General features: G+C 40.4%; 1 protein-coding gene across 6 annotated transcripts in view; it reads left to right on the top strand.

The window, feature by feature from the left end:
- Nucleotides 1–22213, top strand: part of ELF2 (E74 like ETS transcription factor 2) — a 63983-nt gene extending 41770 nt beyond the window's left edge. For all 6 annotated transcript variants that reach the window (XM_034771116.1, XM_034771115.1, XM_034771118.1 and 3 more), the window contains 6 exons: nt 3049–3162; nt 8089–8262; nt 12274–12360; nt 17922–18114; nt 18602–18952; nt 20489–22213. In XM_034771116.1, the coding sequence (XP_034627007.1) occupies nt 3049–3162; nt 8089–8262; nt 12274–12360; nt 17922–18114; nt 18602–18952; nt 20489–21116 (1547 nt within the window). In that variant the 3' untranslated portion in view covers nt 21117–22213. The remainder of the gene's footprint in view (nt 1–3048; nt 3163–8088; nt 8263–12273; nt 12361–17921; nt 18115–18601; nt 18953–20488) is intronic.

The raw sequence follows: 22213 nt of genomic DNA, 5'->3' as shown, positions 1-22213 counted from the left end.
CTGGAGACATTTTGGTGTGAGTGTTCTGATGAATACATCACTGCTTCTGCAGCGCTGATAATGTTGATCCTCTTTAATACCATCTACTTATGTGAAAGCCAGATTTTCAGCCATGACATCAATGAAAACAAAGTACCAAACCAGAATGAACAATGACCATGACCTGTGCTAGTCAAAGATACTCCCCCATGTCTTGACAGAATTGTTGATCAGCACCCTCAACAAGTTTCAGAGAGTAAATAAAAAAAAATTTTCTGTTTTTTATTTTTGTGCCTCTATTGTCCATTTTTTTAAAAATATTTTATGTGTGTGTGTTTAACTGTATAACTATCCATTTAATACAGCTTTTAATTTACTGGATATGCAGAAAAACAGTTGTTGTGGCACAGGTGGGCCGTGGAGTTTTATAGCATTTTTATGGGGGAGAGGGGAAGACTCAGAAAGAAAAAGGTTGAGAACCCCTGCTCTTACATAAAGCTGGGACTATACTGGCACCCAGACAGCCCCGTACTGGGGAAGTGCAAAGGTGATTTGAAGCTATTTTTTGTGCCTCTGCTCCTGTGAAAGGCCAAGTGCTCCTCACCTGCAGAGCAGAACCCAGTACCACCTGTAAAAAATGATTAACCACTTCAGATGTGAAATTTATACAGATGTACACAATTTTATTAAATTAGAAGTAGTATAAATTAATTTACTTAGAACTTAAATCCATCAAAAATTGTTTTGTATTCTTCATATAATGCATTTATGTACAGAACAATAAATCTTGAAAAGGTATAGGCTGCTCACTAGCAATACTGCAAACAATAATTCCTAAGACAAATCAAACTAAAACAAAATGAAAATTTCACAGCTGACCATGGGGGAAAGTATCAGAATAATTTTGAGATCTTGTTTGGAAACTTTTTAGAGTCTGTTTTATCTAAAATATAACTAGTATCCTGGGATCAACACCACTACAACACGGGATTAAATAGAACTTGGCATTTTTAGTTTCCAGACTGGTGTGGAATTGAAATTCTATAATTAGTTGACTGAATAGCATTTTTACTTATGACTGATTGGTGGAAAGTTTTACCTATTGAGTGAGGGGACTGAGCTGTCAACTTCTGTATAATTGAAGCTTTTACTTAGACGTTTTTTTGCATGTGTGGGGAGAGTGACAGAGCAAAACCGGTTAATTTTCACTGCTGCTCTTCAGAATGCTGGGCACCAGTGAAACTATCAGAATCGTGTCAATTTCAAGTTGCTGCTGCTTGGGAAAATGTTAGCAGGAGCAGCAGCAGAGGCAGGAGGATCCAAAAATAGCTGCCATGGGAAGGTGGGGAGGGTATTGGAGAATTCCTTCCTCCTCTTCTTACGGAGGCTAAGGTTGAGGGGGGATGAGTAAGTAGTGGAGACTATTGCAACTCACAGCAATCTGGATGCTCTGGAGCGGGCTCTTCTTTCCAGCTACTATAGATTAGTGATGGAACATCAAATTTACCAGGCACCTATTACTCCAAAAAGATAAGCCCATAACTAGAGTCCAGGGTCAGTTCCTTTTTAGAAATGTCAATAGCCATCTGATTGGGGAGCTAGGTTTCTCATCAAGGCATTGCATTGACCCAGAACCTTGCTGATAATGCCCTTCTCATATGAGCTTCTGGACTAGTATGTTTAGTCCTTTGGCAAGTAGGTGTTTGGTAAATTTCTCAGTCCCTGTCTTTTAGAAACATTAACTGGAGACCATGCTAGAAAGAGACTTTATTTCCTCCCTTTCCCCTCCCCCCCCACCCATGTACCACACGTCTTCATATACATCTGAACAATTTTTGTTGTTTACCTGTTCTGCTCAAATGAACTGAAAACATTACTGCACCAGATATAATAGTTCATAGTTTGGGTATTTTCCCTACTTTTTAGTTAAGTGATGTCAAGTCGTTCACCAGAATGTTCAGTAATTGGATAGGTGTCTTGAAGTTCCAGTAGAGTTACTAGTTGAATCCTCTTTAGTTCACTGACGCTGGAAATAGGTGACTCTGCTTACTCTAAAGATAGATTCGTTCAGACATTGGCTGCCTGGCAGGAACGATTTAGCTTTGAGCAGATTTCCATAAATGGAAAGAGTAACTGGAGAGGGACAGGGTACCTTGGTGAGAGTGTCAGTGATGTGCAACAGGTGTTTATGGAGTTGCCAGTTTTAAAAACCTTGTCCAAGGGAGAGGAGTAGAGAATTGGCCTTGAATGTAATGATATTTTAAACTTAAAATTCAGCTTGCTTATTATTAGAAAAAATACTATTGCTGTGCTCATGTTAACACGTGTCCTGTGTCAAGTTATAATTTGAAATGTATGCTACAGCTAGATTTAATTTTAAAACTTTTTATTTAATAATTTGATGTTTGTAAGATTTAAGTTGAAAGTGACATATTCAGTAGTTCGTTCTCACTTCCCAGCTCTCACTTAAGAGCATAAAGCTGCATAGTAAAAAACTGCTAACCCCTAGCTCTGTGAAGTTATAGTTAAGGTCAAGTAATAGAATATAGAACCAGACAGATCTGTTATGCAAACTACATTTTTTGTTGTTTACCTGTTCTGCTCAAATGAACTGAAAACATTACTACGTGACCCTTGGGCTTCAATGGGACAATGCTTGGCAATGCATCTGAATAGTAACTGCTTCCATAGACAACGGTTCATCTACAATCATCCTTATTAAAAATCAGTTTGTTTTGGTTTAAAATTAAGGCAGAAGTCAAATCTCAAAGGCCTATCTTGTAATCTCTTATTAGTTACCTACCATGAACTGTATTCTCACTGACTAACCAAAATCCAGTTTAAGAAGTGGGGACATTGGTTTCTAGTTGCCTTTGATCTACCTAATACATGTTTTATTGTTGTCAGCATGAAGCCCTTGGTGTAATAACATCTGTCAGATTTCTCTTGGGTTTCACCTTGTACAACACAATTCATATGTGTGCTGAATCATGTAAGGAGGTTGTATTACAGCACCTATGACCCTCTTATAAATAACCTTGTATGATTGTGTTTTGTATTATTTTGCAGTGGAAGCATCAGTTCATGGCAGCAATGTGCACTGCACAGATAAAACAATTGAAGCTGCAGAGGCTTTACTTCATATGGAGTCTCCTACCTGCTTGAGAGATGCCAGGAGTCCTGGTATGTCAACCACAGTTGCATATTGTATAAGATCTTTCTCCCTTCACTAATTTAATAACCAGATTTACAAGGAGCTTGCTTATATTGAGGACTGTAAGATGTTAAATACATTTATTTTCTCATTTCAAAACAATTGTTTGATTTGTCTTAGTTCCCCAGGTTTGTAAGAGGTTTTATTTGGTGTCTCTGTCCTGAAGGGATATTCTCCTAACAATTTTCACCCTTCTGAGGCAGGATCTTGGCATATTAGTTAGTTTTAATGGTAGGATAGTTTTGAAAAGTCTTTGCCTAGTGCTTATTTCCCTGCAAAGCAATAGGCATGGTGGTGCTTTTACGAAGTGACAGTGAGCTCTTCCTTCAGATAGAATGTTTCACTTCTAGAAACTTTCTCATCCTAGTGAGCTGAGGATCAAAAGCATTGAAGTCATTCTAAAACCGTTGTAAATAGTGCTTTCTGTTAGACATGGTCCATTCAGTGTCCATGAGTCTTTAAATAGTTTATCCCTTCAGTCACACACAGTGGAGATACATGATGATTTTTTCACTTTTATAAAAGCTAAAATATGACATTTTTAGCTAGATTCATACATAAAACTTTCTTGGGCGTGAAAAATTGCAGATATGAAACTTACACCAGTCAGCTTTGTTTCTAGTTTGTTTCATAAATTGTTCTGAGCCTGACCCCTAATCTGACCCCTAATTTGCCTGATAAAGAACCAAGTTACATTCCTAAAAGAGAATTCCAGTTTAACGTTTCCATTTTATTACAAAGGAAACTAAATCATACACAGAAGCCTTGGATCTAATTTTCAGAAATGCTGGATATCTAAAATCCCCTGTTGAACTCAGTGGGAACTGTGGGTTCTCAGCACCTCTGAAAAGTAGCTGCCCATGTATCTAAATATAATTACACAACCACACAAACTGCATGAAAAGAACATTAGTAAGGCTGCAAAGTCAAGCACTCAAAAGTTAGGAAATGCCAGAATGTAGGTTGCCTATGACATTTTAATTTGGGCCCCTTGTATGATACAGTCTATAATGACATGAGCACATACTATGTTTTTTCCACAGGACCCCTGTCTGTGCACAGGATGGACCTACTCTGGAGATAAATCAGGGTTGTATAATGAAGGAGTCTGTTGTCTGTAGGACTCCTGCTTCATTTGTTGAAGAAGTTGGAAGGTGTGTAGCTAGTGAGGCAGAGGATTGTAGGAGATGAAAGTATGATCTCATGGTTAAGGCAGTTGAATGCTGTCCTAGATTATTGGATTCTGTCCCTCCCTCTGTGATGCTAGGTAAATCACTTTAACCAAACATTTCACAGGTATTCACTAATTGTGTGTTCCTTATTTTCTGGGTGCCTGACTTGCGACACTTGGGCCTGATGTACAGAATTACCGAGTGTCCACAGCTGCAGCTCGCATGTATAGAAGCTATGCTTTGAATATACACCTCTACCCCAATATAATGCTGTCCTCAGGAGCCAAAAAATCGTACCGCGTTATAGGTGAAACCCCATTATATCGAACTTGCTTTGGCCTCGAGCATTTCCATTATTAATAGTCAGCAAACATGCCTGGCCTCGCCCCCTATCCAACCCCCACCTACTTCCCGCCCCCTGACTGACCCCTCAGAACCCCCGACCCATCCAACCACCCCTCCACGTCCCCTGACTACCCCCTCCAGAGACCCTCCCGCCCCTAACCACCCCTCTCAAGACCCCATCCCTTAGCTAAGCCCCCCTGCTCTTTGTCCCCTGACTGCCCCCTCCAGAGACCCCCGCCCCATCCCTAGTCACCCCCAGGACTCCCATGCCCTATCCAACGCCTCCGTTCCCTGTCCCCTGACCGCCCCCCCCCCCCACCCCCCGAATCCTCCCACCCCCCCCCCCCCCCCCCCCGTGTTCCCCCCCCCCCCCCCCCCCGCCCGAGACCTCTGCCCCTTATCCAACCCCTTGGCCCCGGCCGGGCACCCTTACCACACCGCTCAGAGCAGCGTGTCAGAGCCAGACACGCTGACGCTCTGGTTTGCCGGAGCGCGCAGCCCCGCCCCCCAGAGCACTGCTTTACCGTGTTATATCCGAATTCGTGTTATATCGGGTCGCGTTATATCGGGGTAGAGGTGTATAAAATGCTATATAATGCTAAGCACTCTGAAAAATCAGGCCCTAGGCTTCTCACCTAGGGCACCCAAAATTAGTGGATACTTTACCTTAATCTTGCTGTGCCTCAGTTCCCCATCTGTAAAATGTGGATAACCATACTTCCTCATTTCTACGGGATGTTGTGAAAATAAATTTAATATCTGTGAAGCACTCATTTAATGATGAGTGCCATAGGAAAGCCCACAAAGATAATTCCGTCTTCAGAGTTGAGTTTGAATAATGTAAGTAAGGCATGGGATCACTTGTTTAAACAATAAATTGAAACCAAAATATTGAATAGCTGCTCATTAAATGAGCACCATCCATTTGGTGAACTGAATGAGGCAGGGATCTTGTGGAAGAAATAGCATGTGGTCATAATTAAAGACTGTATCATAATCCCTATACACATGGAGGCCTAATTAAGATTGCTCTCTCCCTGCCCCCAGGATCCTGGTCTCAGTCTACTCCCCTCCCTCCTCTTGTTCTGACTCTTGTCTCCTCTGCACTCGAAAAATAGGGCAGTTTTCTCCTCCATGCTGCCTGAGCCCAGCAGGTGGAGCATTGAGTGCACAGGAGAGACAGATTCTGTGACCTCTGTTCCAGCAGCAACTCAGCTGTAATTGCAGGGAAAATCCTGCCAGAACCCAGGTTTGAGCATGCTCAGTGCAGGTGGAATCTTCAGGGAATTTAACTGTGAAGCTCTAGCAAGTCTCTACTGAGTTTTGTGAACCATGATTATTGAAACTTATAACTTGGCCAAATTTGGGTGTATTTTCACAGGAATAGAAAAGGCACATCCCTGACATAAAGTCCTCCCTCATCCCTTGCCAAATTTCAAGTCGTTTTTCCAAAGTGCGTTGGCACAGGAGCTACAAAAACAAAAAAGTTGCCAGATTTTTTTTTTTTTTATGGGCAAAACAGCCCATAGCCTTATTTTTGGAAATGAATGAATTGTTGTGGTTGAAATGTTCCAAAAAAATTCAGCCTGAGCTGGATACCTGGCATGAAAATTTCAGCCCAAACTGTTAGTTTTGCAAAGTTATAAGCAGCTGAAAACAGTTGGAAAGTGTGGGCAGCCTTAATAATAGGCATTGCTCTGAGCCCCACCTGTAATAAAAACAAATGGGAATCTGTTACATTGTAAAGCTTGAGTACTTGGCGAATGTAGAAATCATTTGAATGCCTGGGAAAGAAGCCACTTTCAAAAGTTGTGAGATAATTGTTTTTTGGTTCCTTCAATTTTGGCCATTCTAAAATCAATTTAAAAATATTTAATACTACTTGGATATTTTTTTAAAATATGTATATATCAAAATATAACTAATTCATTGCAACTTAACTTTGAATTTTGTTTTTGTCGTTGAAATCCAATCCATAATATTAAAATATACTGCAAAAACATAAGCATGTATTCAATTTTACACATAATTAGCCCTGTTCCCTTTAGTAGGGCTACTCATGTGTAATTGTGAACGTGTTTAAGTCTCTGTGGGATTGGGGCCATAGTTCTTAGTAGCTAAATTTATCCCTTTTTCAAGTACTGTAATAGCATTTAAGAATTAAAAGTTTCTCCTAAGTTGTTTTGCTATATTTTAATGTTTGCTTGAGAAATGTTCTTCTATTGTGTAAATATATGTATACATATTAGCAAAAGTATAGTTGCCCCCTAACTCTTTTACAGTCCTATTTAGAACAGTTATAGCTCCTTGGATGAATCTGTATTTATTAAAAAAAAAAAAATGGATTTCCAACCAGTTAAACCATAATGGCTCCTTTGAAGACAATATGTAATATAGTTTGGTGGGTGATATAATGTAGCAGACAACCTGTGGTATGGTGATATTACACTGTTGTACATGAAAATCAATCAAGTGAGGACAATAGTTCATGTCCAGTAGCTGAAAAAAGGTAATTTGGCTACTTTTAATAAATAACAAAAAATACTTATAAGCCTGAGTAGTGTACGTTTTAGACGACCAGTCTTCAAAAATTCACCTAAAAACAATTTTTTAAATACATGTGCAAAAATACAGCTAAAATTGTAAGCTTATCTCTTTTTTTAATATGCTGCATTTTAAACAGCTTCATATTTTGAAGTGGGGACAGAGGGGACTTTCCTATATGCGTATGTAACATTTTGATTAAACTTAATGGTGTGTTGAGTTCTAGGGTAGAATTTGTAATCAGGGCTAAGTTATAAACTTATGAAAATAGGAGTGCATGATGGAACTGCTGGTGGACCATTAACATCAGTAAATATCAAAGTGCTACATCTTAACTCATACCCATTTTTGAAAAAGTTAAATTTTGGGCTTTAAAGAGGAACGTGGAAAGTTTCACAAGTACTTAAACATATCTGACTTAAAATGCAGCCATTTATCTTTCACTTATTTTTAATATTGTAGAATGTTTTCTTACTATGTTAAGAAAGAATGTTACTGACCTTGCAGCAAAGTTTATTTAAGACTGTAGTCTTACTTCTGCCCTTCAGACAAGTTGCTGCTCCCTCTGATGTGAATAGCAACATTCTTACTGACTTCAGTGAGACCTAGATTGGATTTTTAGATACCTGTCCTTGCCATATATCTAATAACATTGACTTGTATATGCATGTTCTGGGGACTGGATTGAGCTCCTGAGTGACAAATTATGTAAAGTTTGCATGATTTGGTCCCTGAATCATAGGCCCCTCCAGGTTCTTTGCTGTAAATAATTTGATTTATGACATAGTAAAGGATTTGGGTAGAAACTTTATCTGGTGCATTTTTTTTCTTTAGTGGAAGTTTTTGTCCCTCCTTGTGTGTCAACCCCAGAGTTTATCCATGCTGCTATGAGACCAGATGTGATAACAGAGACTGTAGTGGAGGTGTCAACTGAGGAGTCTGAACCAATGGATATGTCTCCTGTTCCAACATCCCCTGATATCCGTGAGCCAATGAAAAAGAAAAAAGGTATACATGACTTTTATTTAAAGTAAGAGATTTTAAGTGTATTTTATCCCTAGTCCAAAATATTGTATGCAAAGGAGCTGGTTCAGGTAGAGATAGTTTTGACATTATCCCCACTCATATGCTAATATGTACAAAGTGAACTCTGAGTTGTGGGCATGCAATAAAAGAAGGGGGAAAGCATAAGAAAAAGAATATGGTTTGTTAAATCATAAGGAAAAAGATTGAAAAAATAAGGATAAGAAAAGGAGGCAACACTGAAAAAATTAAGGGATTCAAGACAGAATTTGTCTGTAAATATTCTCAGGAATATGTATAATTTCTTCCATAAATCACAAGGAGCATCTCAAAAATAAATAACATTCTAATTTGCTTGATACATTTTAATAGTTGACACCTGTGAAAATCTTGGTGTGTTAGACATCCTTGCTTATCTAAGGGCCCTTTTAAAGATACTGTTTTTAATACATGGTTGCCTTAAATACCATTTCAAATAATTCCAAATGCTATATCAGAAACAAGTCCAGGCCACCATGAGAGCAAATGACATCTGTTTAAATTATTGCCTGGGGTGGGCGTAAGAACTGTAGAATGCACATTAGCACCAGGTGTTTCACTGAAAGTGTTTGTGGTGGGTTCTTGTGAACAGTGACTTTATAGGCTGAAACATGCTCCTTTTCCTCCTACTACGGCTGAGGTTCACAGCTTACATTAGAAGTTAAGGCTTGGTGTACACTTCACTGTTAGGTTGATGTAAGGCAGCTTACATCAACTGAATCATGTCAGTGTCTACACTACAGCCTTGTCCTGCCGATGTAAGTGCCCTCCAACACTGATATAACAACTCCACCTCCACGAGAGGTGTAGGGCTTATGATGGTGTAGCTAGGGTGACGCAGTGTCTGTGTAGACACTCTGTTACTTACATGGGCTGTTAGATCGCTTGTCACAGCTTTCATGGAGCTTTCATTTCTCCAGAAGAAATGGGATGGGAGTGTGAAATTGACAGGAAAGCTGGGTGGCTGGAGCCTGCTCCCAGCTGGGAGCTGGGTCAAGAAGCCCTGGGGGGCTGGGTGCCTGCTCCTGGCTATTGGCTGTTTTGTCAAATTGACAAGGCTGCTTGGCTCCCAGCGGGGGAAGGGAGGGGCTGAGAAACCGAGGCAGCTGGATCCCGTTCCTGGGGGCAAGAAGCCACACTAATTACTGCGGTGGCTGTAAGTTCAACCTAACATAGGTCAATTTATGATTTTAATGTAGACAACACCTAAGACACACTGTAGTTGAACTTCCAGTAGCACCTCCATTTTGCCATCATTAACTATGGCTTATTTTCTGAATATAGTGGTAAGATTGTTCTTACTGCCAGCACCATGAGGAGAAAAATAACGTTATCAAAATCCAGATGCCCTAATGAGTTCTTCAGTAGCTACAATAATACTCTGTTCAGCCATTTTGATGCTTCAGTGAAAAATAAAATCTACAACCCTCCAAAATCTCTCTCTGTCAAACAGTCAAATTTACCAGAGTTGGGTCATGTTACTAAAGCTGTCTTAGCAGTTACCCTTCTAGCAGGCCAAGTTTTTGGTGCCAATAATTTGAATGTCTAATTGTTGGTTGCACTCCAGTGCAGCCAATTGTGTGTGCGCCTTTTGGGACTTTCTTCTTTCCACAGAATGTCTGTCTCTTTCTTCCACTTTTTCAGTTTTTTTTTTTTTTTAAATAATCCTGCTTCCCCTCTGAATTTAGTAATTTAGCTGTTGCCTCGGCTGAAGCAGGCGTGACTATAAACCATAGCATCAGCAAGGTATTTTCCTTTAAAAATGTCCCTTCAATGGGCAGTAATCCTCCTTGGTATATGACTCTTGTGAATATTCCACTGTCACTATAAGCTTCAGCTCCATTATGTGACTAACTGCACTGTAATTTGCACATTTTTTAACCATTGTATCAAATTCTAAAATATATAAATCACCAATTAAAAAAAATACAATAATTAAATTATTAAAGGAAGAAGCTACTTTCTTGTTTGTTTGCTTGACACCCATTGATGAAGGAAATGCCACTCAGCAGGGGAATACATGAATTTGGAGAGTTGCACAGTTTTAAGAAGAATTTTGTATATTTTATTTAATAGAAAAATGTATGTAGCAAATGTAAATCATCTTAAAACACTGAAATTCTCCAAACTCATATGCATCTGTGAGTGGCATTGCCTTCAGAGGATGGCAGCAGGCTAGACTTCCTGTGGTAATTAGTAAAATAGCAGTTTTCATTGAGGCACCAGAATCATTCACATATATAGAGATGCTTCTGTATGACAGAGATTTCTAAAAATTCACAGACAAAAAGTACATTAAGATGGAGGACACAGCAGTAGTTTAGGATAAAGTACAGTACAGGGATAAAGCGATATAAATCCAGGAAGTTCATTATGGCTAAACTTAACAGAAATGCAAACATGGTATGGAAATGCAGAGTTAAGGCATTCAAACAACCATCGCTCCTTCCTGAAGTAATCTTTATGATTAAGTCATTTTAGTGTTTGTGGTCCCAGATTAGAGTAAACTGATTTTTTTAAAAACACTTTTCCCTAACCTATTATAGTGTTGCTACCAGGCAGAGTTATAGTCAAAGAGTAAGTTCTGTGGTTTTTGAGATGGGTATGCTCTATTTTTTGTACATTACAAAGAGTTTGATTCCCTGCTTTAAGTGTAAAACTCAACTCAGTCTTAACTATGGAACTGCAACTGCCACCTCCATAAAAATACATGTTGTTGAATTTCAATGTTTGATGCACAACACTTTTCTTCAGGAGCAATTTGTGTTCATGTTCCTAAGATATGAGTTATTGGTTGACATTTTCTTTAGCCTTGAACACAGAAACACAGATTCTCTTCAGCTTGCTGACCTAGGGGGAGATCTTCACTCTTTGCTCTGGCCCCTTTATGCTGAGTTAAAGGGTCATAGCAGCATACAATGGCTCTGAAAGCACCAAATCTGCTCTTGGCACAAGAACCTGAGGAAGTCAACTGCAAAGCTGCCTTCCTAGGCACCCCCCATTGCAAGCCCTCCTGTAGGGAGCATAACTGGGGGCAGGAAAGGCATGTCAGGGCATGGCCATAGCATGCAGCACTGCAGAGATTTCAGGCAGGGGGATCATAGGCCGCCACAGATAGGCTGCTATAACTTAGGCCCTGAAGGCTGTCTAAATAATTCTGAGAGGCACAAAGCAGTCCAGCATAAAGAAAGTGGAAAATTGGCTTACAATCACCTTAGACCCCCCCTACCTGCATTGTGAGTTTGATGCTGCACCTCTTAGAAGTACAGCAAAGAATCTCACTCCTAGCCTTTTAACGGACAGAAGGTTAAACAGAAATGAAGGGATACAGTACTTCCTGTTCACTTTATGTTTTGACCTCTGCTTCAATGGTGTCATAATGCTCTTCTACTGTAAAATGTGTTTCTGCTCCACAGTTCCATAGTAATGAAGGGATTGTGATCCTTTGCATAGTGTACTTTCACAAAGAAGTAAGGTGTTAATATTTTTAATGTAAGAACTGTTTTCCATATAGGTAAAAAAAAAGTACTATTTCAATGGTCAGATTTCTTAAAAAATTGTTTTCCTTATATTTATTAATCTTTTTGTAAAACAAATTAGTTCTTCTGAAAGGAAGCATAAAATACAATGGACAAGATATTTAAATTAATATAGCAATAATTATTACTGACATCAGACCAAAGGAATGCAAACTTATAAGTGTGTTAATTTTTATGTTTAGTGCATACGTTGTATTTAGCTCATCTGGAACTGAGTTACATTGACTTGTGACTTGCAAAATAAATAATCTTATCTTATATAAGATTTAAAATTAGCCTATTTGATAAAGGCCTATTTGTCCATACAATGTAATAAGGGGAATAACATGAGAAACATGAATTACCACTCAGACATAAGATATTAATTATTTCTACTATATGTATGTCTTACAATTTTCTTTTTAAATTTAATGTACAGCTGGCCGTAAACCAAAGACCCAACAGTCAGCCATTTCCAATGGTTCTCCAGATTTAGGTATAAAGAAGAAACCCAGAGAAGGCAAAGGTAATTTCTTCCATGTATTAAGACTTAAAATAATATAGTGCATTTTATCTAAATCCCAATACACCTTTCATGCATTAGTACTAAACACATTTTGTAAAATACCAAGATTTGTAAATACCTTGCTGAAGTCAGCGGAGCGAGAATTTCACCCCATGTTTTAGTATGTGTTTGTACAGGGTCTAGTAAATTGAAGCCTCAATTGGGGCCTCTAGGTTTTACTATAGTATCAATATTTAATATTAATAACTGCTGCAGTTATGATTATTTTCATTTGAAATTCTGTTTGCACATATTGACTTCACTCACGCTGGCTGATGTGCTCCCTGTTGGCTTGTTGCTGGACACACGCTTTGTTACGCTGCCACTGGAGAGCCTGTGGTCAGGCAGAGCAAGCAAAACTGCGTGTGTGCACTTATGCTGTATAATAATACATTTAAGGCCTCCCTGTTGTATGTTCAGAGAAGCTTGTTGCTTTAGTAGTGGATTCAGCCTCTGCAGTGGCTTAAATATACACAAGGAAGTACCCTGCCTTCGCAGTAGGTTCAGTGGTTGGCTTAACTAGCTAGAAAACTAATTATTATATATTTTCTTACATCACAAGACTTGGTTTTGTGTCCACAAGATGAGGCAGGAAGAGAACGCCTTTAAAGTGAAGTGTTTTGGCCCTATGAGGCAATGCTTGTCAGTGCACGACCACCATCACCTATCTGTGTGTATGCATACGTGCCCCTGTGTTGCCAACTGTCACTACCTTAGAGCCTTCCAGTTGTTCTTTCTTGACCAATTGGTCAGGAGAGCCATGCTTTCACCATCAGTTCCATTGATGCATAGAGTATCCTTCCTTGCTGCCCCTTCCCTCCAGTCAGCAGAAAGGTGGTTGGTAGTAGGCATTCATAAGTCGCCTCAGAGTCAGTGTGTGATATATCAGATCTTCCTCCAGTGGAAGACACAAAACATGGATGCCTTTGCCACTTACTAGTGGTTTGGACTTCTGCTTGTGGCATAAGGAAAAGATCACCCTAAGTAAGGGATACTGTTTCTTTATGTTGAAGAGAAAAGGAGAAAAATTCCTGTACACCTGTCCGCTAATACAATTGGTAGCAAAGGTCTTAACCAAACTCAGGAGAGACAAAGGTTTAGTGACCTTAATAGCAACATACGGGATGAGACGTGTGGTTTTCAGCTCTAGTGTAGTCGGTAAGTGCAAAATCTCCTCCTTCTGAGAATGGCCATAGATACATGCTCTGTTCTAATCCAGGAGTCCTCTCCTGTTTACCTGGTTCCTTATCAGGGTAGAGCTCCAGAGGCCTGGAGTTTGTGAGCAGGTGTCTGGGGGAGAATAGGGAAGGAGTAGTGTGACCAAGGTAAGTCTGTGCTGAAAACCACTACAAATAAATCATTTAACTTCTCTGCAGTGTCTTTATGCTCTTTAATTGTTCCCTTTACTTATGGGTATTCCAGTGAACCCCATTGATTGTCACAGATTTTCAGTTGCCCTTAAAGAATACATTTGTTTTGTGTTTTGGCACTTTGCATTTCAACATCCTCTTAGCCCTCTTAATTTCCATTACAATTTAGCTGGTGTAGTTTATGTTCCTTTCTACTGGCGTCACTCGAGCTGACTTTCCATTACCTGAAGAATACTTTAGGGAAGTGACCTAGTTCTATGCCTTTTAGAGAATCTGTTTCAAAAGAATGTCTAAACTCTTGTCTCCTTGAGTGTTGTCTTCACTGGGGATCTTGTCTTCTTTAGTTGGCCAATATTTTGAAAGTTTATTTTTCTGAGGACACTTTCTTTGAGACTGACTCTGTTTGTGTCTCTTACCCCTTCTTTTATATTAAAAACAATTAATGTTTCTTGCTGGGTATTGGCTACCTTAACATCTTTCAAAATATTTAGTCTCCAAGACTAAGAATTCGACAGTCCTGGAATGTTTAAAGAAGGAGCAATTGCTTAACTTGTAATTGTACTTATTTGAAGGGGTCATCTCACAGGATTCTCAATTTCCAAGATTTATTGGGGAAAGTTCTCTCTCCCCCTGAGCCTGGCTACATGTATATTTTGTTTATTGTCTGGGATGTGTTGTGGGGTTGTTGTGTATTCAAGAGTTACTTGCATGTTTATGGTTCTTTTTTAAATTTGGCATCTTTTGGGGAACTCCTTACACAATTCAGCACTGACAGCAAGGTTCTCAGGGCTAGGGGAACATGCATCCAAAGAAGTGAGGTTTTTACCCACGAAAGCATATGCCCAAATAAATCTGTTAGTCTTTAAGGTGCCACCAGACTCCTTGTTGTTTTTGTAGATACAGACTAACATGGCTACCCCCTGATACTTGAGGGCTGGGGGAGTGACAGCAGATGGTGTACAACCAGTTTCATATTGGACTACAACTGTCAAAGATTGTATTATACATATAATATGCACACAAAGATGTAGACTGATTCACTGGTGCATCCCTGATGCTTTGAGCTGCTGCGGTGGTGCAAATTAACTGTAAATCTGGCTTAATTGGCCCCATGAGGAGCCCTTATTGCGGGGAGAGGAATCCCTAGGTGGTAAAGAATGACTTAGAGGTGGTTGGAAATATTTTGATGAAACAGTTTTTCTTGAAAACGCTGATTTGTTGAAACTGAACCATTTTTGTGAAAACAACTCAGGTTCAACAAATCTTTTTTGAATCACAGATAGGGTTCTGAGTCATTAGAGCATGTTCATAGCTTTCCGGTGAGATACAGCGTGTGTGTTAGTCCTGGGAGGACTTGCCCTATTGGGCTTTACCATTGTGACACTTCTGTGCATAGAAAACCTAGTTTAGATAATGCCTGAAAACCTTTAAAAATTATTTCCTCTTCCTCGGAGTTCTGTACGCTTTGGTTCACTAAGGGATTCTGGCTTTATAAGTGAAGGGATTAAAAAAATTCCATTGACATGTTTTAAAATGTATATTAAATATTAACAAAAACACTATTTTAGAAAATACGTAATAGCTACAGAATATGCAGTGGGATAATCTAGTTTTATTGGCACTCTTTTGGGATGATCTGCCACACACCTTGTAATTAATATGGCTGTCCCAAACTCCTGCTGATGGAAACATACATATTTAGTTCAATACAGACTATGAGGGAAGAGTGCCATCTACTGAATCACCAGTACCACCTCCTGCAGCAAAATGAGGGCCATTTCCTTTGATCTGGCATTTTGGGTATCTAATGTGTTTTTGCGGGGGAAACAACGTATGTTGAGTATCAGAGGGGTAGCTGTGTTAGTCTGGATCTGTAAAAAGCAGCAAAGAGTCCTGTGGCACCTTATAGACGAACAGATGTATTGGAGCATAAGCTTTCGTGGGTGAATACCCACTTCGTCAGACGCATGTGGGTATTCACCCACGAAAGCTTATGCTCCAATACATCTCTTAGTTTATAAGGTGCCACAGGACTCTTTGTTGCTTTTAACGTATGTTGAAATTCTTGCTCACTTAATGCTGTGAGTTTTTCATTTTCTCAGTCCAGGAGCTATTGCAGAAAGACAGATAGCATTGATAGCATGTTGGTAATGAGCGTTGGAGAAATCCTATCTGGGTGGACCAGAAGTCAATAACTGTTAATTTGCTGTAATTTCTTTGGAATTCTTTTAACAGTGTCATTTTTTCTAGCAGGAACAATTTATTGAATTGAAAACTAATTTTTGGCTTTTTTTATCAAGTGCAAATAGAACAACTATTAAGAATAATATCTAAAAAACAGCACTTAGTACTGGAACTTTGTTTTAGTTTCATTTGGCAAGTCAAAATAAAACCAGTAGATCTGGGAATGTCTAGGAAGTGTGGTCTCTTGGTTAGAACCGAGAACTGGATTCCTAGGTTGTGTTCCTGACTGTTACTCACTATGGGCGTGATCTGAATTTCATTGAAATCAGTGAGAAGACTCCCATTGATTTTAGTGAGCTTTGGATCAGGACCTATATTGCTTTAGACAAGTCATTTAATCTCTGTACCTCCGTTTAGCCATCTATAAAGTGGAACTATAATAGCTTCCCCAGATAAGGGTTAGTAAATTTTAAGGAATTTTGAGGACTGTGGCACTCTTTAAACTACCTATAAGGGAAGTAAATGTATTTTGCAATGCTTTTATCATAGACTTTGTAATAGTCTAGCCTCAATGATGCTGTCACCAAGTTTCAGGAGCGAATGCTTGAGTATTTGTTAATTGATATGGTAGCATGTTGCACAAACAGATTTATTCTTTAATGGGCTTTTGTTTATTTATTTGGGCTTCTGCATTCCTCCAGGATTGAAAACTTGGTCAGGTCACAAAATCTGGGGACTCTGACTGAGTGCCCCTTTAATAGGATGGGCAGGTTTTAATCTGTACTCTCATTGAAGGGCTTCCTGTATTTTATTTTTTTAGGTGTGGGTAAATCTCAAAATTTACAAACTGTTTGAACTGTTTTTCAGCATTCAGCAGCCCTTCCCCTGCTCTCCCTTCTCATGATTCTACAGGTTCTCCTTTCTTTTTTTGATGATTTGTTCACAAAATCACTTCCTTCCACCGGTGATAAACAGAATGTGGTCTGTTTTTTTTTTTCTGTTTGTAGCCCCTTTCTCCCAGATGGAAGTGGTCTAATCAGAGTCCAAGCAGCTTCTCTGTTTAAATTCAGTGCAATGCTGGGTCTTCTCTATTACATATGCCACAGCTCTGAAACCTGAGAGCATACACTTACTTAGATTGTAAGCTTTTTGGGGTAGAGACAGTCTTTTTGTTCTCTGTTTGTATACTGAATTGCATAATGGGGTGCTGATCTATGATAGCTAGGGGCTACTGCAGTACAAATAATAATACACAGTAGGGGAAAGGCTTGGAGATTTTGAAGTGTTTTAGACACTGTGATGTTACAGTTGGGAAGCAATGGAGTCCAGTGATCAGGCTAAGACACCTTGTGAACACTGAACTCCCAAAAATAAAGGTGAGGGATGGAGGCAGATCAAAAAGAAAGAGGTTTCTAGGAGCTTGTGTATGGGGATATCTTCCCCCCTCTCCTCTGCCGAAGAAAAAGTTTGCCTTTCCTTAAGTAGTTTCTCCATCCTCTCTCTTTCCCTTCCCATCACCAGACTCCATCCCAGAATGTACAGCCTATGTTCTGGAACTGCTATCTGCAGTCTTAAGAGCTGAACCGAACTCCTTTCAGAGCATTGTTTATGTCCTCTAGGCAGCCAGGAGGTGTTGGTGATGTAGGACTCCATCACTCCCTTTCTTATAGCAGTTGAGAGCTAATTTTGGTTTGAAGAGTCTCCCACATCATGTGGCATAGCACAGTTCTAGTGCTAACCCCTTTGAGTTTCAGAATGTAAATATTTAGGAAATCTTTCCTAAATTTATCAGAGTGAACAAATACATACACATTACAAGTGAAGGGTAGGCAGAGGATGGTATGCAATGTAGTCATTCAAAGTTCCTATATCAGATAGTTGTCTAAGTGCACTTTTGTATGTCTATATATGGAGAGGTTTTTAATACCTTTAAGTTGTCTAATGTTCATATGCTTTCTGTTTTTGTAGGAAATACAACATATTTGTGGGAGTTCCTTCTGGATCTTCTTCAGGACAAAAATACTTGTCCTCGATACATTAAGTGGACTCAGCGAGAGAAGGGGATCTTTAAACTTGTGGACTCCAAAGCGGTCTCCAAGCTATGGGGAAAGCACAAGAACAAACCTGACATGAACTATGAGACGATGGGAAGGGCCCTGAGGTAAATGAAGGGGAAGAATATTGGGGCTTTCCTTTAATTACAAAATAGTCTGCAGTTGTATAATTAGTCATTTTAAATTGGAGACTTAAAACCCCCCCAAAAAGGTATGATCATAAACATCTGACCTACATTTTTCTATAGCTACTAGATTTTAACTCTTTACAATTGTTAAAATGCAACTGTATACTATAAATCATAATCTCTGCCATTTTCATTGCTTTTTCATATTCCCAGTGAATATATTTTATTTTTTAAATATTTTGTATAAACATGATTTAAAAAAAGAACATAACCCAAACTTTTAAGCCATGGTCCTTGAATAGTTAAGCTTAGCCAGTATGTTTGATAGCTTTTTTTCCTATTATAGAAAAATATATAGTAGAAATTAGTGTGTTTTTGGTCTATGTTAACAAGCAAGTTTGAAATGTTGAGTCCCTGTGTACATCCATCTGTGTTGTTTACTTCATAATTGTACTTTTCCTTGCAGATATTACTATCAAAGGGGAATTCTCGCAAAGGTTGAGGGGCAAAGGCTGGTATATCAGTTTAAGGAGATGCCAAAAAACATAGTGGTCATAGATGATGACAAAAGTGAATCCTGCAATGAAGATTTATCAATGCCTACAGATGAAAAGTCATTGGAACGAGTGTCATTGTCTGCAGAAAGCCTCTTGAAAGCAGCAGCATCTGCACGTGGTGGAAAAAATTCTTCTCCGTTAAATTGTACAAGAGCAGAGAAGGCAGTCACCCGAGTTGTGAATATTGCCTCTCCAGGGCATGATACGTCATCTCGTCTTCCCACCACCACTACCACTGTTCCAGCAACAGCAGCTCCCAGGTTCGTGCCACACTGTTTGTCATCTGCTGAACCCTTCAGTCAGGAAGCTGAGTTGTTGTAATGTAGTGCCTACAGATAACCTGGTGTCAACCACCTTGCTAAAACATACTTGTGGTAATGAGAGCCCAGCGTAGCCGGTTGTAAACTGCTTTACAGTCATTAAGCCCTTTGGCTAAGATTTTCAAAAATAGGAGTTTGTGGCTCCCAAGGTCCATATTTAGACTCCTAAATAAGTGGCCTGATTCTTTAAAAGGGCTGAGCAGCCAGCAAGTCAGTGAGACTCACCTGCTAAGTACTCAGCACATGAAAAATCAGACCACTTATTTAGGAGCCAAACTTTAGACTCTCTTAATTTAGAAAGCTTTGGCCTTACTATTTAAACCAGCTGTCCCCAAACTTTTTCCATCACTCCCTTCCCCCCCACCTCCCCTTACCAATAATGGAACCTGTCCGCATCCGCCCCCCCACCAGGGCCGTGGTCAGGGGCTGGGAGCTAGGAACGGGCCCAGGATTGGAGCCATCACTGTGCTGGGAGACAGATTGCCGCTGGGGGTGGGGCCGGAAAGGAGCTGGGGGCAGAGCAGAGCTGAGTGGCACTCCCTCCCTGCCCCCCATGGGGCCCCGCTGTGCGCCCCCCCCATGTTCCTCCACACCGCCTTGGGGGCACGCCCCACAATTTGGGGACCACTGATTTAAACAGGAGGAGATGACCTGGGACCCCTGCTGGTGCTGGGGGAGAAGGGGGCCAGGCTGCAGCAAATGCCGGGACCCCTACTGGTGCTGGGGAAGAAGGGGGCCGGGCCGCAGCGTGTGGCCAGGACCCCCATGGGTACTGGGGGGAAGGGGGAAAGGCTGCAGCGCTTGGCCCAGGACCCCTGCTGGTACTGGGAGGTGAAGGGGGGTTGGCGGGGCTCCCTACCCGGCTCTGTGTCCCTGCAGCTCCTAGGCGGCAGGGTCAGGGCAGGGACTCCTCTGCTCGCTGCTCCCGCCACAAGCTCCAGCTGCTGCAGCTCCCATTGGCCAGGAACCACAGCCAATGGGAGCTGCAGGGACATGGCCTGCAGGCGCTGGCAGCATGCGGCATGGAGACCTGCCCCCCCACCTCTTCACCACCTGGGAGCTGAAGGGGAGTCCCCCATCCCAATCCCTAGCCCTGAGCCCCCTCCCACACACCCAAACTGCTACTGCTGGCCCAGGGGCTGCCTGTCTCAGGCAGTCCCTGGACCAGCACCAGCCACTGCAGAAGTCATGGAAAGTCACGGAATCCATGACCTCCGTGACAAACTCACAGCCTTACTCATCGTGCTGCTGCTATCAGTATGCTTGCCACCAGACTCATTTGTCAAATAATCTGATGATTTATTTAACTGAAGAAAAGGATGTGAATGCTTTTTCTGATTGCTGGGTGTATCAAAAATGGTACAGTTTTCTTTTGGCACAACTCCCTGTAAGTCCTGGGATTTTTATCCCTTTTAATTTTTGTGGTGACCTGACAGCACAATGAATGTATATACATATATATTAATCTTTCAACAGGACTGTTCGTGTGGCGATGCAAGTGCCTGTCGTAATGACATCTCTGGGGCAGAAAATTTCAACTGTGGCAGTACAGTCAGTAAATGCAGGGTCACCATTAATAACCAGTACAAGTCCAACAACAGCAACGACCCCAAAGGTAGTAATCCAGACAATCCCTACCGTGATGCCAGCATCTGCTGAAAATGGAGATAAAATCACAATGCAGCCTGCCAAAATCATTACCATCCCTGCTACTCAACTCGCACAGTGTCAGTTGCAGACAAAAACAGGCCTGACTGGGTCAGGAAGTATTAACATAGTTGGAACCCCATTGGCTGTGAGAGCACTTACCCCTGTGTCTATAGCTCATGGGACACCAGTAATGAGACTATCAATGCCTGCCCAGCAGGCATCTGGTCAGACTCCTCCCAGAGTTATTAGTGCAGTCATAAAAGGGCCAGAGGTGAAACCAGATACAGTGGCTTTAAAACAGGAACGTGAAATGAAAACACTGCAACTTGTACAAGAAGAAAAGCCAGCAGATGGAAGCAAGACTGTGACGCATGTTGTAGTAGTTAGTACGCCCTCAGCCATTGCCCTTCCTCTAACAATGAAAACAGAAGGAATAGTAACATGTGAGAAATGAAGAATAGGCAGTTACCAACATGGATTTTTCTGACTTTTATTGATTGAGCATTCTGACAGACTTGGGGTGGGGTGGGGTGGGGTGGGGTGAGGGAATGGACATGATCAAGAAGTCAAAAATGAGAGTTTAAAAACGTAAACATACATGCGTATATCAGAGACTTACTGGAAATTAACTAACTGTCCCATGTTTCAGTGGGAGTTGAACCACACATTCATATGCTGACAGAAAACTGCCTCTTTCAGTTGGGAAACAACTGAACCTATGAAGATGGAAAATTATAGGGACTGGACTGAAAGGGACCAAACAGTTCACTACGATATCAAGTTACACTAAGACCTGGAACACTAAAATGAGTTCTGTGAGAGGCTTGTCTTGGTTTAATTTTCAGGGGGAGAGGAGTTTCATTGTTACAAATGGCAAATCTGATGCATTTTTGTATGCATACCAGCAATTACTACTGTGTGCGCACAGTACTCAACTGGTGCTATGTGAAAAACTCTGCTACTAGGTATACTAGAATGTGAATTAAAGGAGAGGATTAAGAGCTTCTAAAAGAAGACAAAGAGACCTAGAGGGATTTTGTATCATATAGCTTAAGCAGATTTAAAATGAAAGCCTTAGACTGATTTTCAGTTATCTTTCTTGAAATAAGCTAATGGCTTGTTTGTGTAAAGCTTTTTTATTAAAACAAATTTTTTAAAAATCTTGTACCTAGCACAGTATTGTTATAGAATTACATGTAACATATTTTGTATGGTAGTTAAAGTCTGTCTAAATTTCTTAATTGTGGACAAAATAGCAGCAGGCTTTTGGCCTTTTGCTGTAACATGCCTGTGTCACTCACTTAGCCTTGACATCTGTGCATACATTTCAGTTTCAGCTCCACTCTGTCACTTGAAAGGTCACGCTCAGCATGAATTTTTGTCAGGTAGTTCTAAACCTGTACAGTTTCTTAGTTGAAGTTAAGAGGGAAGTACCAGTGTTCAGAATGAACTATAATAGTTTGTATATTCAACATTTGAAGTATATTCTATTTTGTTGTACTCTTGTTTCAAAGTGTATTCAAGTAGGTTTTACTGAAATATAGAAATGAA

The sequence above is a fragment of the Trachemys scripta genome, chromosome 5 (assembly GCF_013100865.1).
Source record: "Trachemys scripta elegans isolate TJP31775 chromosome 5, CAS_Tse_1.0, whole genome shotgun sequence".
NCBI lineage: Eukaryota > Metazoa > Chordata > Testudines > Emydidae > Trachemys > Trachemys scripta.
Note: the sequence above shows the minus strand (reverse complement) of the source record. Positions and strands in the feature narration are given on the sequence as shown.